Source organism: Anticarsia gemmatalis, chromosome 1 (assembly GCF_050436995.1).
Source record: "Anticarsia gemmatalis isolate Benzon Research Colony breed Stoneville strain chromosome 1, ilAntGemm2 primary, whole genome shotgun sequence".
NCBI classification, from domain to species: Eukaryota; Metazoa; Arthropoda; class Insecta; order Lepidoptera; family Erebidae; genus Anticarsia; species Anticarsia gemmatalis.
Genome location: NC_134745.1, coordinates 14,368,956 through 14,383,036, shown reverse-complemented (window position 1 = coordinate 14,383,036; position 14,081 = coordinate 14,368,956). Strand labels below are relative to the sequence as shown.

Here is a 14,081-nt window from a genome sequence, read left to right as displayed (position 1 = left end):
TAACAGTCCGCAATTGTACAAAGTTAAGATCAGTGAACTGAATCAATTTTCCATGATAAATGATTCTGCTGTTGGTTCAACGGTAGACAATAACCCGAATTATATCTTAGTTTGTAAAACATTAATCAAATATAATAATGACTATTTAAATATACATATACTGAAACAAAAGTATATTTTGCAACATTCTGAAGATATAATTCAACGGAATGAATATCTAGAAATTAATATAATATCTAGAATTCTAGGTCGAGTCCGAAAAGCTTAGAAGCCTAGATCTAAAACTATTCAATCTACTAAACAAGATATTAACAAACAAACAAAAACAGATTTTACAAAACAAGCCGAGGGATAATCTCGAAAAAGCACAATGAGCGCGAACAATGGTTGTACGAGCCCTATTATAGAAATCCAATGCTATCTAAACCGGTATTGGTATCTCACAATACTCAATATCTATTAAGAAACTTTGCTTTGTAAGTCCTAAATTACGTCTGGAACTTTGTTTTTCTGATCAAGTAACAAAAGGGGGAAATATCGTGGGCATATCTATTTGTTTCAAGGAAAGTTGGCTCAATAGAAGGATCTTAAGAGCCTTAAGTAAGTTGGGAGGCATTTCTTCTCGGTTTCTAAGTAAATTGTTATACAGACCTTCTAAAATTTGGATCATGATGATGGATACGATGACTAAAAGTTTGACTTTTGAAAGGATTTTTGTGGCTCATCTTTTTGTGTGGAAGATTTTTTATGTTAGACTTTTGATATAGATTCCTAAAAAAATCTTGATGTAATCATTTAGTGCACAAAGGAGGACCCATGCCTAAGACGTGAACAGTAATGGGTTTAAATTATTTTTGTTTCAATAATAGCGTTTGGCCAGTTAGAAGTAAAAGCTCTTAATAACCAATTTATCTCTGAAATTTTATACAAAACTAGCATTTCACCGCGTGGAATATCACCCCCTTCGTAATTTCCAAAATATATCTATTAGTACTTCCCTACACTTCCTATGGAATCTTCACACAATATTTCAACTTTCTATGCTCAGAACATTCGGCTGTCCTTTGTCCATCAGTTAGTCGCTCAGTAAAGAAAGGGTTTTATATTTACATTGACACACTCAAACATATACAAGTTCATTGAACACACTGAACAGCTACAAGTCATCTACGTTGTTACGTTACTCAACTTTCGACCAGGTGGGCGGACTACTGATGCGGGGTTTCAGTAACATAAACTGTTGTGAAACGAACGTTATCGAAGATATTGGATAGCTAGATGACGCGGGTATAATAAAGGCTGCGGTTTTTTATTTATTAGAAAAATTATTATGCAGCAAAATTTATTTATTATTTAACTGCACGTTTGGTGCAGTAGTTAAAGTGGTCACCTCGCCGCAATAACCCAAGCGCCGCGTGTGGTGGGTTCGGATCCCACCCGGGACAAATCTTTGAACAACACAAACATTTGTTCTGAACCTGGATGTTAATGTATCTATATAAGCATGTATTTAGAAGTATATAAGTATGTTTATAAGTTATTTGGTTGCCATAGTACAAGCTCTGCTTAGTTTAGAATCAAAGGACCGAGTGTGAGTTGTCCAATGATATTATTATTATTATTTATCTAGTAAAGTATTACTATCGAGGATCTTCAACCAGCTAGAAATCGAAAAATATTGTACGTAAATCTGATCAGCGCCTCTAGCGGACGCCGTAGAAACTATATTTGCAGTACATTTTACATTCCAAATTCTCGATACTCGGTGTTTATGATAGTTTGCGCCATCTTGGCTCCTTCGTATCCGTGGTACATATATTCTACTATTAATAGAATCAATCACAGCTCCCCGCAACTTTAAGTGAATTACGCTGCCATTATCGATGGGTCCTACGAAACACCTACGTATAAATGAGTGTGTTACATAATATTATAACTATTTGAAAGTTGATTAAAAATTTAAAATCGTTAACGTAATTTTAATAGCTCAAAAATAAATGTCACTTAGCGATAAAAATTATCATATCTAATGGTTAGCAAAGGTTTATAGAATAAACCCCTCACATTTTCTCACATACAATTTTTCTTTATTTATATTAGCATATTTTTCCTTTGCATATAACTGATGCCAATTACTCTCTTTCTGAAACTACTCACTCCAATCAAAAATATGTTATTTTAATTTCGTATTCATAAAACATTAAATAATATCAGGATATTTTAGTAAATTGAAATAACATATATTATAACTACCACAATTATTAAAAAGTTTAACACGACATTACATTATCACGCGACCTTGAGTTAATCGAATGGCACTCGATAGGATAATTATTGTATAACACAATCGGTCCCTTGGTAATTTATTGAAGGGCCGATACGATTGCAATCCCCTCTGTAGGTGCACCATAATAATGGCGGATTATAGGACTGTCCTAAATTAACTAATTATTTGGAATTAAAATATGAATAAAAGCCTGTAAAATACGGTGAAAAGTAAACTAAGTAACTGAAAGTAAATCAATGCAAAAAATATATTTGTATGATTTTTCTTTGCTGATTCTCAATCAATTGATTTGTTTTTTTTTTATTTCACCTGGGTCGTGGTTTATGGTAATACTGAAATAATTTCTAATAAACTAAGATTATTGAGGACATGCAAAGTCCCAAACCCGCACTTAGCCTAACCCCTCCCCCTCGTTTGGGAGGAGACCCTTGCCCAGCAGTGAGACAGTAATGGGTTAAAGAAAAAACTAAGATGAACATAGAAAACAATCAAATAAGTTTTTAGTCAGTTGACAATAAATAGCAAAAACACATTTTAAAATCCAATCAAACACAACTTCCATTAAAACATGCTTTAATAACATCTTAATATATCATCTAAAAATAGAACTGTCACAAACATAGTTCGCTCAAACGTCCCAAATAGATTCAATAGTACAAAAAGTACCCCACACCTATTACCCGCAGCCGACAGCCATTCAACTGTCACTAGGAAGCCCTGAGGACCCTCGTTAATTCGTTGATCAGCATAATTTTTAAGTGGTTTCACTCTCGGCATCTCTAAGTGGGCAACCTTGAGAGCATCACTTTGATTTATACTCTGCAAAGTTTGTAGTTCACGTAGGCTTTCTATTAAGTTTTCAGTCGTGGGTTTAGGAATATATTAGCGAATATTTTTTGTTGTTTATTATACTATATAATTACATGTGTATTGCTCTTATCATGACTTCAGAGGTCTAAACCCAATAGTGGGTGGAAACGGGCTTATTAGATATAGTAGATAGATGACAACATAAGTGCGATTCTCTTCCACTATCGACCATTGACGACCGGCGAGCTATTGAAAAATTATGTTTGAAAATCTGATCAGCGCCTCTAGCGGGCGTCGTAGAAACTATTTTGGCGGTACATTTTAAACGTCAAACTCTCGATACTCGATAGTACTAAATGTGGAGAATAGCGTTACTGTTCTACTCGAATATATCTTCGGAGGTATAAATTACGTCCACATTAATGTATGTGATTCCTATACATATAATATTATAACACAATCCTTCACCAAACTCAATTCTAAAGACCACTTCAACACAAAATAGAAAGCAAAACTTAAAACCTCATAATCTTCTCACACAGACCACTCGGACCGGAGAGGTATTCCGAATACAAAAAAAAGTAAATGAAAGCATCGCCATTTTTTATTTATAAACCAAGGTACTTAGGCTTAATGAACAACTCATTTATATTTGAGCTGAAACCGCAGAAAGCCTAACATCGCTGTGTTAGGACGACCCAATTTATAAAACAGGCCCACGCTTTGAGCTAAACAAACCAACACACGTACACAATCATACATTCAATTAATAAGCTGGTATTATTTGAACTGTGGAGTTCTTTAATCACTGTGTCAATAAATAAAAGGATTTTGTGACGAAGAAAATATTAAATTGATAGAAATCGAATTTCAGTTCTAGAAATATGAATATTACGGTGAACAAAATACGTGGAAATGTTGAATATACTGCAGTAAAATTACGATACCCAGACATATTTTGTAGTTATTATTGTCTAAGTGTTACCTTGCATGCAAATTTCTTCTGACCATATTCGCAGTGACTTGGAAATTATGATTTAACTAGCCTCGAAATAATTCTGAGTAATATTAGGTGTCGACACGGTGTTACTTTATAGCTTATATTATTTACGAAACATTTAATTAGAATCAGGCATTCATCTCATAGGGGAAGGACCAAAAAACGTTACAAGTTACGATCCTTACAAATTTCCTCTGTTTCATTCAAATCTTTACTTAAAAAAAGGTAATAAAACTTTTAAAAAAGTAATAAAAATTATTGAACCAATAACTACTAAGTATGAACAGAGAAACATATGGAATAAAATTGAAAATAAAGGTTTCAAAAATTAACAGTCGTGTTTCCATCAAAAGAAAATTGCTTTCAACAACAGTATTGGGTGTACAAACGAAATAACGTTATTCAGATAATTTCATTTCACGTTTGAAATCTTTGGCCAAAGGTTTATTGAAAATTCTAGAGCTCTTGTTTCGTTTGATGTTTAATTTCACCTGTTTTTTCGGTAATTTCTTTTGTAAACTTCAATTTGAGCTTTCAAAATTGTGAAAATGAGGAATTTATTTAAAATGTTTATGTAAATTAATACGTTTTCCTCGCCGCTAGATAGTCATGGGAACGTATGTACATTGATCAAATATATTTAGTGCGCGTTATGTAAAATGATTTTATTGGAATTAATACGTACATACAATTCTAAGGACTTGTGTAAAACATAATAAGTTTGTACACTAATGCCTATATTAATTCAGAAAAATTTTTACTTTTCTATTCCCTTATATCAGTTTCCAAATAAAACCCTAAGGTCACAAGCAAATCAATTAATATTCCCTTTCATTTGACTTTAAATATTTGAAAGATAACTTCAGATATTATATTTGTTTTAACTTCAATATTTATCTTGTAACACAAACAACGTATATGAATAAACTTCTAGTTTGATTTAGTTGTCAAATTAATATTCATATTAGCTATAACTATTAATATTTGTATATTTATATTACTTACTTATTTGATCTTTCACATCAAATGAGTAAGTTATTGTTTTTTCGTATTCATTAGAAGTTACTCTCTTAATTGTCCCTATCTTATTTTTCATTATCATCATCTCAGCCGGGAATCGTCCACTGCTGGACAAAGGCCTCCCCCATCGAGCGCCAATAGGACCGGTCCTGGGCCGCCCTCATCCATCGGACTCCGGCAACCCTTACCAGGTCGTCGGTCCATCTTGTGGGGGGCCTGCCAACACTACGTTTCCCGGTTCGTGGTCGCCACTCAAGAACCTTTCTGCCCCAACGGCCGTCGGTTCTGCGAGCTATGTGCCCTGCCCACTGCCACTTGAGGTTCGCAACTCTTAGGGCTATATCGGTTACTTTGGTTCTCCTGCGGATCTCCTCATTTCTGATTCGATCTCGCAGGGAAACTCCGAGCATAGCCCTCTCCATTGCCCTCTGGGTGACTTTGAGCCTTCTGATAAGGCCCATAGTGAGCGACCACGTTTCACCGCCATAGGTCATCACTGGCAACACACACTGGTCAAAGACTTTCGTCTTGAGACACTGCGGTAATTCGGACGAGAAGATGTGTCGGAGCCTCCCGAACGCTGCCCAGCCGAGTTGGATTCGACGAGTGACCTCTTTCTCGAAGTTGGACCTACCTAACTGGACAGTTTGTCCTAGGTAGACGTAATCGTCAACAACTTCGAGTGTAGCGTCGCCGATCTTGACAGGGGTGGGTCTGACATGGTGGTTCGACATGATTTTTGTCTTGTCCATGTTCATTTTGAGACCCACTTGTTGGGATACGCTACTGAGGTCATCGAGCATTGCGCCTAGGTCTTCCATGGTCTCAGCCATGACTACGATATCGTCGGCAAATCGAAGGTGAGTCAAATACTCGCCATTGACGTTGATGCCGAGTCCTCTCCAATCCAGAAGCTTGAAGACGTCTTCCAGTGCAGCGGTGAACAGTTTCGGAGATATTACATCTCCCTGTCTCACGCCACGCCGCAGCTGGATAGGTTTCGAGTTCTGGTCTTGAAGGCGGACTGACATGGTGGCGTTTTCGCATAAGCACTTCAACACTTCGATGTACCGATAGTCAATTTGGCACCTCTGGAGAGACTGTAGCACTGCCCAGGTCTCGATCGAATCGAAGGCTTTCTCATAGTCCACAAACGCTAAACATAGGGGCCGGTTATACTCCTCGGACTTCTGTATAACCTGCCGCAGCGTATGTATGTGGTCTATGGTACTAAAGCCTTTTCGGAAACCGGCTTGTTCGTGAGGCTGGAAGTCATCGAACCTGTTAGCGAGACGATTCGTAATAACTCTCGAGAACAGCTTGTAGACGTGACTCAGGAGCGAGATGGGCCTATAGTTCTTCAAAAGAGCTTTATCGCCCTTTTTAAAGAACAGCACCACCACGCTCCTGTGCCATGCCTTAGGCGTGGTACCCTCGTGGATGACAGAATTAAACAGTTTTCGGAGAGCTTCTAATATCGGCTGTCCGCCCGCTTTTAGAAGCTCTGCTGTTATTCCGTCATCACCTGGAGCCTTGTTGTTCTTGAGCTGTCTGAGAGCCATACTAATCTCGCGCAGGTCGATGTCCGGGATATCTTCGGTATAGTGTCGGGTTAGTGCGGCTCTTGGATCTGTTGCCGCACTGCAAACAGGTGATCGTGTGGACGTGTATAACTGTCCGTAGAACTTCTCTACCTCACCCATGAGCTCAGCTCCGGAAGATATGATCCTGCCGTCCTCGGTCTTCAGTTTGGTCAGCCGGCTTTGCCCAATGGACAGATCCCTGGTAAACACCTTAGAGCCCCTGTTTCGCTCAATAGCCTCTTCAACACATTTGGTGTTGAATTGGCGTATATCGCGTTTCAGGGACTTTGAGATCTGTCGGTTGAGCCGCCGGCAGACTGTCACGTCACCGGAGGACTGCAGAACCATCCTACGTCGTTCTTCCATGAGCTGTAGGGTAGGGTCTGAGAGTTTTTTAGTTCTTTTTGGATGCTGGGTCTTAAAGAACTTGGACCCAGTCATCTGGACAGTTTCCACGAGCCTGTTGCTATAATCATCCACATCTACGCACTCACCTAAGCACTCGAAGCGGTTACGTAGTTCGAGTTGAAAGCTCTCGGGGTTTTGAATATGAGCAGGTGCCGGTCGGAGCGTGGACTTCATCAGTCGTGACCGTTCGAGCGCTATGTTTAGATTCAATGTGCCTCTTACCATTCGGTGATCGCTCCCGGTTTTCACCGCATTGATCACAGAGACATCATTGAATATGCGCCGTTTGGTCGACATGATGAAGTCGATCTCATTTTTGGTCGCACCATCGGGACCCACCCAGGTCCACTTGCGGTGATTCCGCTTCCTGAAGAAGGAGTTCATCATAAAGAGTCCTTCCCTCTCCATGAAGTCGGCCAGCAGTTGACCCCGCGCGTTTCGTTGCCCATACCCAAATTGCCCCACTTTCAACTCACTACCGCAACGTTTGCCCAGTTTCGCGTTGAAGTCTCCCATGACAACGGTGAAGTAGGTCTGGGAGCTATGTATAGCCCGGGATATATCCTCGTACATAGCCTCCACCTCATCGTCGGAATGTGCCGAAGTCGGGGCGTAGACCTGGATGACCTTCAACGAATACCTTTTGGTAATTCTGAGTATCAGGTACGCCACCCTTGTCGACACACTCTCGATCTTCACCACGTTGTTCACGAGGGACTTGTGGATGATAAACCCGACACCACCCTGGGACTGCTGGTCGCCCTCCCGGAAATAGAGCAGGTTACCTGACTTAAGGATTATTGAGTCCTCCCCCTGTCTTCGGACTTCAGATAACCCTACAATGTCCCATCGTATCCTGCTCAATTCTTCCTCCAGTTCGACTAACTTCTCGTCGGTCCGCAGTGTGCGCGTGTTATATGTTGCCAGGGCCAGTTGTCGTCGGTTGTGGTAGCCTGATCGCTGCCGGGGATTCTTAGCACCCCTTGCCCCGCCGTTACCATGACCGCTACCATAGTCAGGAATAGCGGGGCCGCCGGGGACTAGGGGCCGATCTTTTTGTGCCATCATTTTGGGGGGGTTTTGCCATAATCGCCACGCTTGGCAGGCGGGTTGGCGATCGCAGTAGCGGAAGGCTCATCACAAGACGCTGCTGCCCGTCTTGTGTCTCGCTATTTCCTTCCGCCGTGTTAGAATGGTTTGACCGCCATTAGTCGGTTGACTGTTTGCACTAGTGCTACGAAGTACCTCTAGTGGGCGGTGGGGTCGTCACGTCCCGACGCCAATTTTTCATTATAATGTTACTCTACTCTCTTATTTTGGCTCTTTTCAATAATTCATCTGTTTTATCAATCATTTCGTTCTTTACTTAAGTTTTAGCCGTCTTATCATAATGATTGTCAAGTATCTTCCTGCTATACCGAGCTAAATAATATAAATCGAAATAAGATATTTGCTATTTTTGACATTGACATTTTGTTACAAAATCGCAAGTATGTGCTTAATTTAAAAAATAAAAGCAACAAAACAATTTTTTTCACCTTAACTTAGTTACATTAAAATTAGGTTTTCTCGTTTTAACTATTCTAACAAGAAATTTCCTGTAACTCATGGAGACCCTATTTCATAGATAAAGGGCAATATTCTTCCAATTATCTAAGAGTCCAGTTCCGTGAAATTATGTCTATTCTCTCATTGATTAGGTTTTATTTTCCGTTCTTTACAAGAGGGCGAGGGATAATTAAAGTCGTTACATTGATGGATATCATCAATGTTTTTATAATGCTTTAAACAAATTCACGTATATTATGACAACATGGGATGGATCTTGCTATAGAAGTAAATAAACAACGGTTGTTTTGTTGTTTAAAGATCAAATAGATTGGGTTGTATTGAAAATAAATATATTTTAGAAGAATTAATTTGTCTCAAGTAGTAACTTCAAACTTGAATGAATCTTTAAAATATTAAAGATATCAAAGCTTTTGATAGCAAATAGAAACAAAAATATGAGAAAAATAATTTCTAAGATTGTGTCAACAAATAAAAACAAACCTACAGGCCTGTCTATCTCTGAGGTTTGAATACTAATTTTTATAAAACGATAAACGATATTGTTTTTGTAATTTTCAACAAGTTGAAGTTTTGAAAATTTTGTCAGATTTATTTTGTTTGTAGGTACTATTTTACTCTAGCAAGTCTCTTTTATATTTTATGTTTAAAATATTTCGAAATGCTTGCATTAGTAATCTATGGTTTTGTAAAACCTTTTCTGCGTCATGAACGAAAGCCAACAGCTCTCAAGTTTATCACCACAGAAAACCCGACCCAAAGTGTAAAACCAAAACATACGTCATTAAGGTACTAGAGCCATCAATTTTTCATCCAATTAGAACAATAGTGCATTGGTAAACTTCATCAACAGCCAATTGATTAATATACTGATCCTCTGCTAATATCTTCTTTCTTTCCCAGGATACAACACCTACACCTACAACGACACAGCGCACACAGACCGAGAGCCTGACGAGATCCTCTCAGTAACTTATGAAGACGGCAAGTGGTCGAAGCCTTACTATGACTGCGGTGGCGGCAACATCTGGATGCTTACCTACACTGTACCATTCTTTGGTTACAGCAATGGGACTTATTTCTTCAAGTGAGTTGTTTGTTTTTTTATTATTTGGTAGAATATTATTATCGACAATAGGTGCCTTTACACACACGCTATTTTGCGCGTGAAATAACAAAGGAAAGAGCGTGCGCCGCGCTTATCTGTCAAGCCCGCGAAGAAAACGTGAGCGAAGAGCGCACCGTCTTTCCCGTGCTCCCGTACGCTCCTAATCACGCGCGAAAGAGCGTGTGTCTAAAGGCACCTATTAGTTAGATAACATATTAGTATCATTTGGACATTGTTCGTACACTTGCATTTATTTTGCAAGTCGGAAAATCCTGCGTATTGGTCTAGTTGGTAAACCATGAACCATAAAAAAATTGTTCAAGAACATTTGTCTGGTTTTAAAGACATATTTTTCAAAACACTATAAATTATACAGCCGTTATAGCTTGATAGTTTCTCAAAACTTCACATGATCCATATAATCAAAAGCTTTTGCCTAGTTTAAAGAGTTTTGCACAAGGTCGAACTCTAGATCCACTATAAGAAAGAGAACTAAAACAGTCCCCAAATGTAGGTACCAAAAGTGTATGAAACATTATAAGTACTAAAAACTAATTATTATTACACGTGTATAATACAACAAGAAGTTCTCAAGAGCGTTTAATCATTAAACTGTTTCTATACAAGTACAAGTTTCAGAACTCAAGCCAGTATCAAATTAACTTGTTGTTTATCTTCCACGATTAATATTGTTTTACATGCTCAATGTTCGTAATATTTTCATTTTTATATTGAATTACTTTGTAAAAATGGTTGAGAATAGTCTGATGTAGTTTTAAAACCAAAAAACAAAGAGGCCACTACTTTTCCAATTCGGTTATGAAAAATAGAACTACAACATTTTTTGAAAGTAGCGTATTTATTCTGCACTTCCATTCCTTTACCTATTACGGTCCTTTAGGAGACGGTTATTGTAAAAAGAATAGCCAAAAAATCCCAGATCTTAAATTTTAACAATTAAATTTCATCAGATTCTGTTCAACAGCTAATCCGGAACTCATTGAATTACATGGAATATAAGAAATATAGATACCTATTTTATACCACCCGTTGGCTAACATCTTTCTTATAAACTTTCATGACATTGACGTCACTTTTTCAAGCATATAATCAATATTGGTACAAAAAACACAAGACCCTTTCCAAACAAAATTCTCTTGAATGCAATCATCCAAAATATTCGCAGTGACCCATAAAAATAAATTCCGAAACATCAAAAGTATCCAGGATATCCGGGGAAGCGAGTAGTGCTGTAATGGATATGAATTTTCGGATACGAATATATAAATAACAATGGATCGGTTACATATACGAAATTATTTCGGATTTATTCAGTCTCAGTTAAGGATATTGGTTTTTTAAACACATTGCTAGAGTAAAAACCAAATAGATAATGATTTAGATTGTCCCTATTATTATCCGAAACTTTAAGTTTGGTGATGGTTACAGCCAGTATTTCGGATATTCGTTAATTTCGGTTACGGTTATAAGCTCTATAACATCCCTGGCAACAGGACAGAAAGCCTTCTAAAAGATTGAAGGCGAAAATAGAAGTTATCAGTTCTATTTGAAGTCGTTTAAGCAATAACACAGATCGGGTCAGCGATACGCGAGGCCGGCCGTTTGTCCCGGAAAATGGATTATGCATGGATACCGCAGTATCTAGACGATCTGTTGCTCGGAACGTAAGGTTTCTTTGGTAATTCTGAGCTGGATGTATTTAAATACAGTATGGGTTCGAAAAAAGTTAGAAAGCAATTCCAGGGCAAAGATTCTCGTATATGTTATTTTGTAGAACTTATTTTTTTCCGTCTTGTAAGACAAGGTTTAGTAGTAACACCGGTGCTAATTTCAAAGTTCTGTGGCACAATTCTTACACTCAATATCACTTATTGCTTTAGTGCGAAACGTTTGAAATTGTGAAAAATTTCATTAAACTATCACAATATAATTATAGTCAACAATGTTCCATAATATAACCTTACAATATACTCGTAGGAAAAGAAAGCCTTCCGAATTATTTTATGGTTTTATTTAGTTAAAATTATCAGAAGGAATCAGGCTTTTAGTTTTTAAACTCTTAGGCATGACAATGACCTCATCCTTTGAAGGACCTACCCAACATCTACTTTATACAAAAAACAAACTATTCACAACTACCCATGAAAGCACTTCAATAACACATTAACTTTAAAAATAGCCCTCTTCATTGATCCCAAAATATCTCAAAAAAAGAGGAACCATATTTTCTTTTGAAAAGGTCGAACCCTTGGCTCATAAATCTTTCCTATAACAAAACTGTTGGAATATTACAAGATTAATAACGGACCCTAAAATGTTTGTGTTTATGTAGATTTGAACATGTTTGCTACATTTTTGTAACAACTTGTTGTACTTAAAGATGTAGCTATGAGTAATCGTTTTATAAAAGTTATGGTATTACAAATCAAGTTAAAGAGAGGTTTCTCAATGTAAACCCTTAAATAGTCCTGTATAACAAGATGTATGTTTGTGAATAGAAGCAAGGGACGTTTGTAAATATCGTAAGAAACGTCGTGTTTTAACAAAAACATTTTATTGGACTATTTATAAATAAAGAAAATTAAAATATCATTTTTCTTACATCGATACCCTTTCCCGATATTTTTCTAACATAATTGTAAGAACGACTTTAAACGTAAAAAATACTTTTGGAAATACAACATCTAAATCGACCACCAAAACTAAAACGTTAAATCTAAAAAGATTTACAAAAGCCTAAATAAAGTTACCTAACATTGAGGTATTCCTAACTCGAAAAAGAACTCGTTTTAACTTAATTACGTACAAAATTAACTGTTTTATCGCAACATCGAAGTAAGTACGAAGCAATGGCCGCAACGGATATAAATCTCGACGAAAATATCGCTTCGTTTAAATGAAATTTGTTGGAAAATACGTTAATTCCAAGGCGAATGATAAAGTGGATTCGGGAATATTTAAAACAACTTATTTGCGTGTTAAAATTTTATTTTATTATTTTTAAAGCCCCAACTTACACTTGCCTTGCCTAATTCAAGCTCTACTTCCACATACTATCGAGACCCCTGCTCAGCATTGGGACCGTATTGAGTAAAAAATACACCATTATTTAAGGGAACTATCGCAAACTAGGGACGCAACACTCATGGAAACTCTATATGCTTTTTTTGACATTTCCCGCATTAAGAATTGCTCTTGCGTCGCGAGGACTTTTACCAACATACTAACAACGGACACAAAGCACGACCAGACCCGAAACAATTATTTGTGTATCGCAAAAATAATTGCTCCGTGTGGGAATCTAACCCACGACGTCCTGACACTGTGGTATTGGCGTGGCAACCTAAACCACTGCGGCACAGACGCTGTCAAGTGTGGATCAAACAAATATTTGTCTCGTGTGGCCAATTTGATCCATTACCATACCGTACCATACCATTGATTAGTTTACTGTATTTACAGTGCGATGACTATCTTCTATCTTAAATGATTTTCACGTGTAACGTACAATGAAAACAGTGTTTTTGGAAAATAATAAATAAATAAATAATAAATATCATTGGACAACTCACACACGATCATTTGATTCCAAACTAAGCAGAGCTTGTACTATGGTACCAAATAACTGATAAACATACTTGTATACTTCTAAATACATACTTATATAGATAAATTGACAACCAGGCTCAGAACAAATACTCATGCTCATCACACAAAGATTTGTCCCGGGTGGGATTCGATCCCACCACACGCGGCGCTACGGTTGTTGCGGCGAGGTGACCGCTTAAACCACTGCGCCAAACGTGCAGTTAAAATAAAATAATAATCCTAGTTCTTTAATCACTTTATTCATTGCAATGGAAATGATAAATGAAAATGTGCAGGCATAGACAAATATTTGAATTTAGTCGTGTCAAAATTGGAATGTGTTACAATACATAAAACAAATTGGAAAAGCAATATTTGAACAACAGCTATTTTATTCAGATTGAGTTGTCAACATAAATAAAAGCAGTGTAGTAAATAAACCGTTGTGTGTTTCTTTTAAACGAAAATCAAAACTCTTTGTGTTTAAATCAATTTTTTTATAGTGCTGTCAAAAGCAAAAATATGTATACCTTGGCTATGTAATCTAACCATCACAATTTGATTAAATTGCCGTTGAGAGCCGAATGGTCTAAGGTTGCACCTCCCATGCATGTGGTCGACGGTTTGAACCCGAGGTAACACACAAATGACTTTCCGAATTTATGTGAGTATTAGTAATAAAGATCA

At 37.4% G+C, this 14,081-nt stretch overlaps 1 protein-coding gene across 1 annotated transcript in view; it reads left to right on the top strand.

Moving 5' to 3' along the window:
• The window catches only part of LOC142982519 (metabotropic glycine receptor), a 153,738-nt gene that overhangs the window by 76,862 nt on the left and 62,795 nt on the right, over nucleotides 1-14,081 (top strand). Inside the window, exon 3 of the mRNA XM_076129058.1 lies at nucleotides 9,581-9,764. Within this exon, the coding sequence (XP_075985173.1) occupies nucleotides 9,581-9,764 (184 nt within the window). The remainder of the gene's footprint in view (nucleotides 1-9,580; nucleotides 9,765-14,081) is intronic.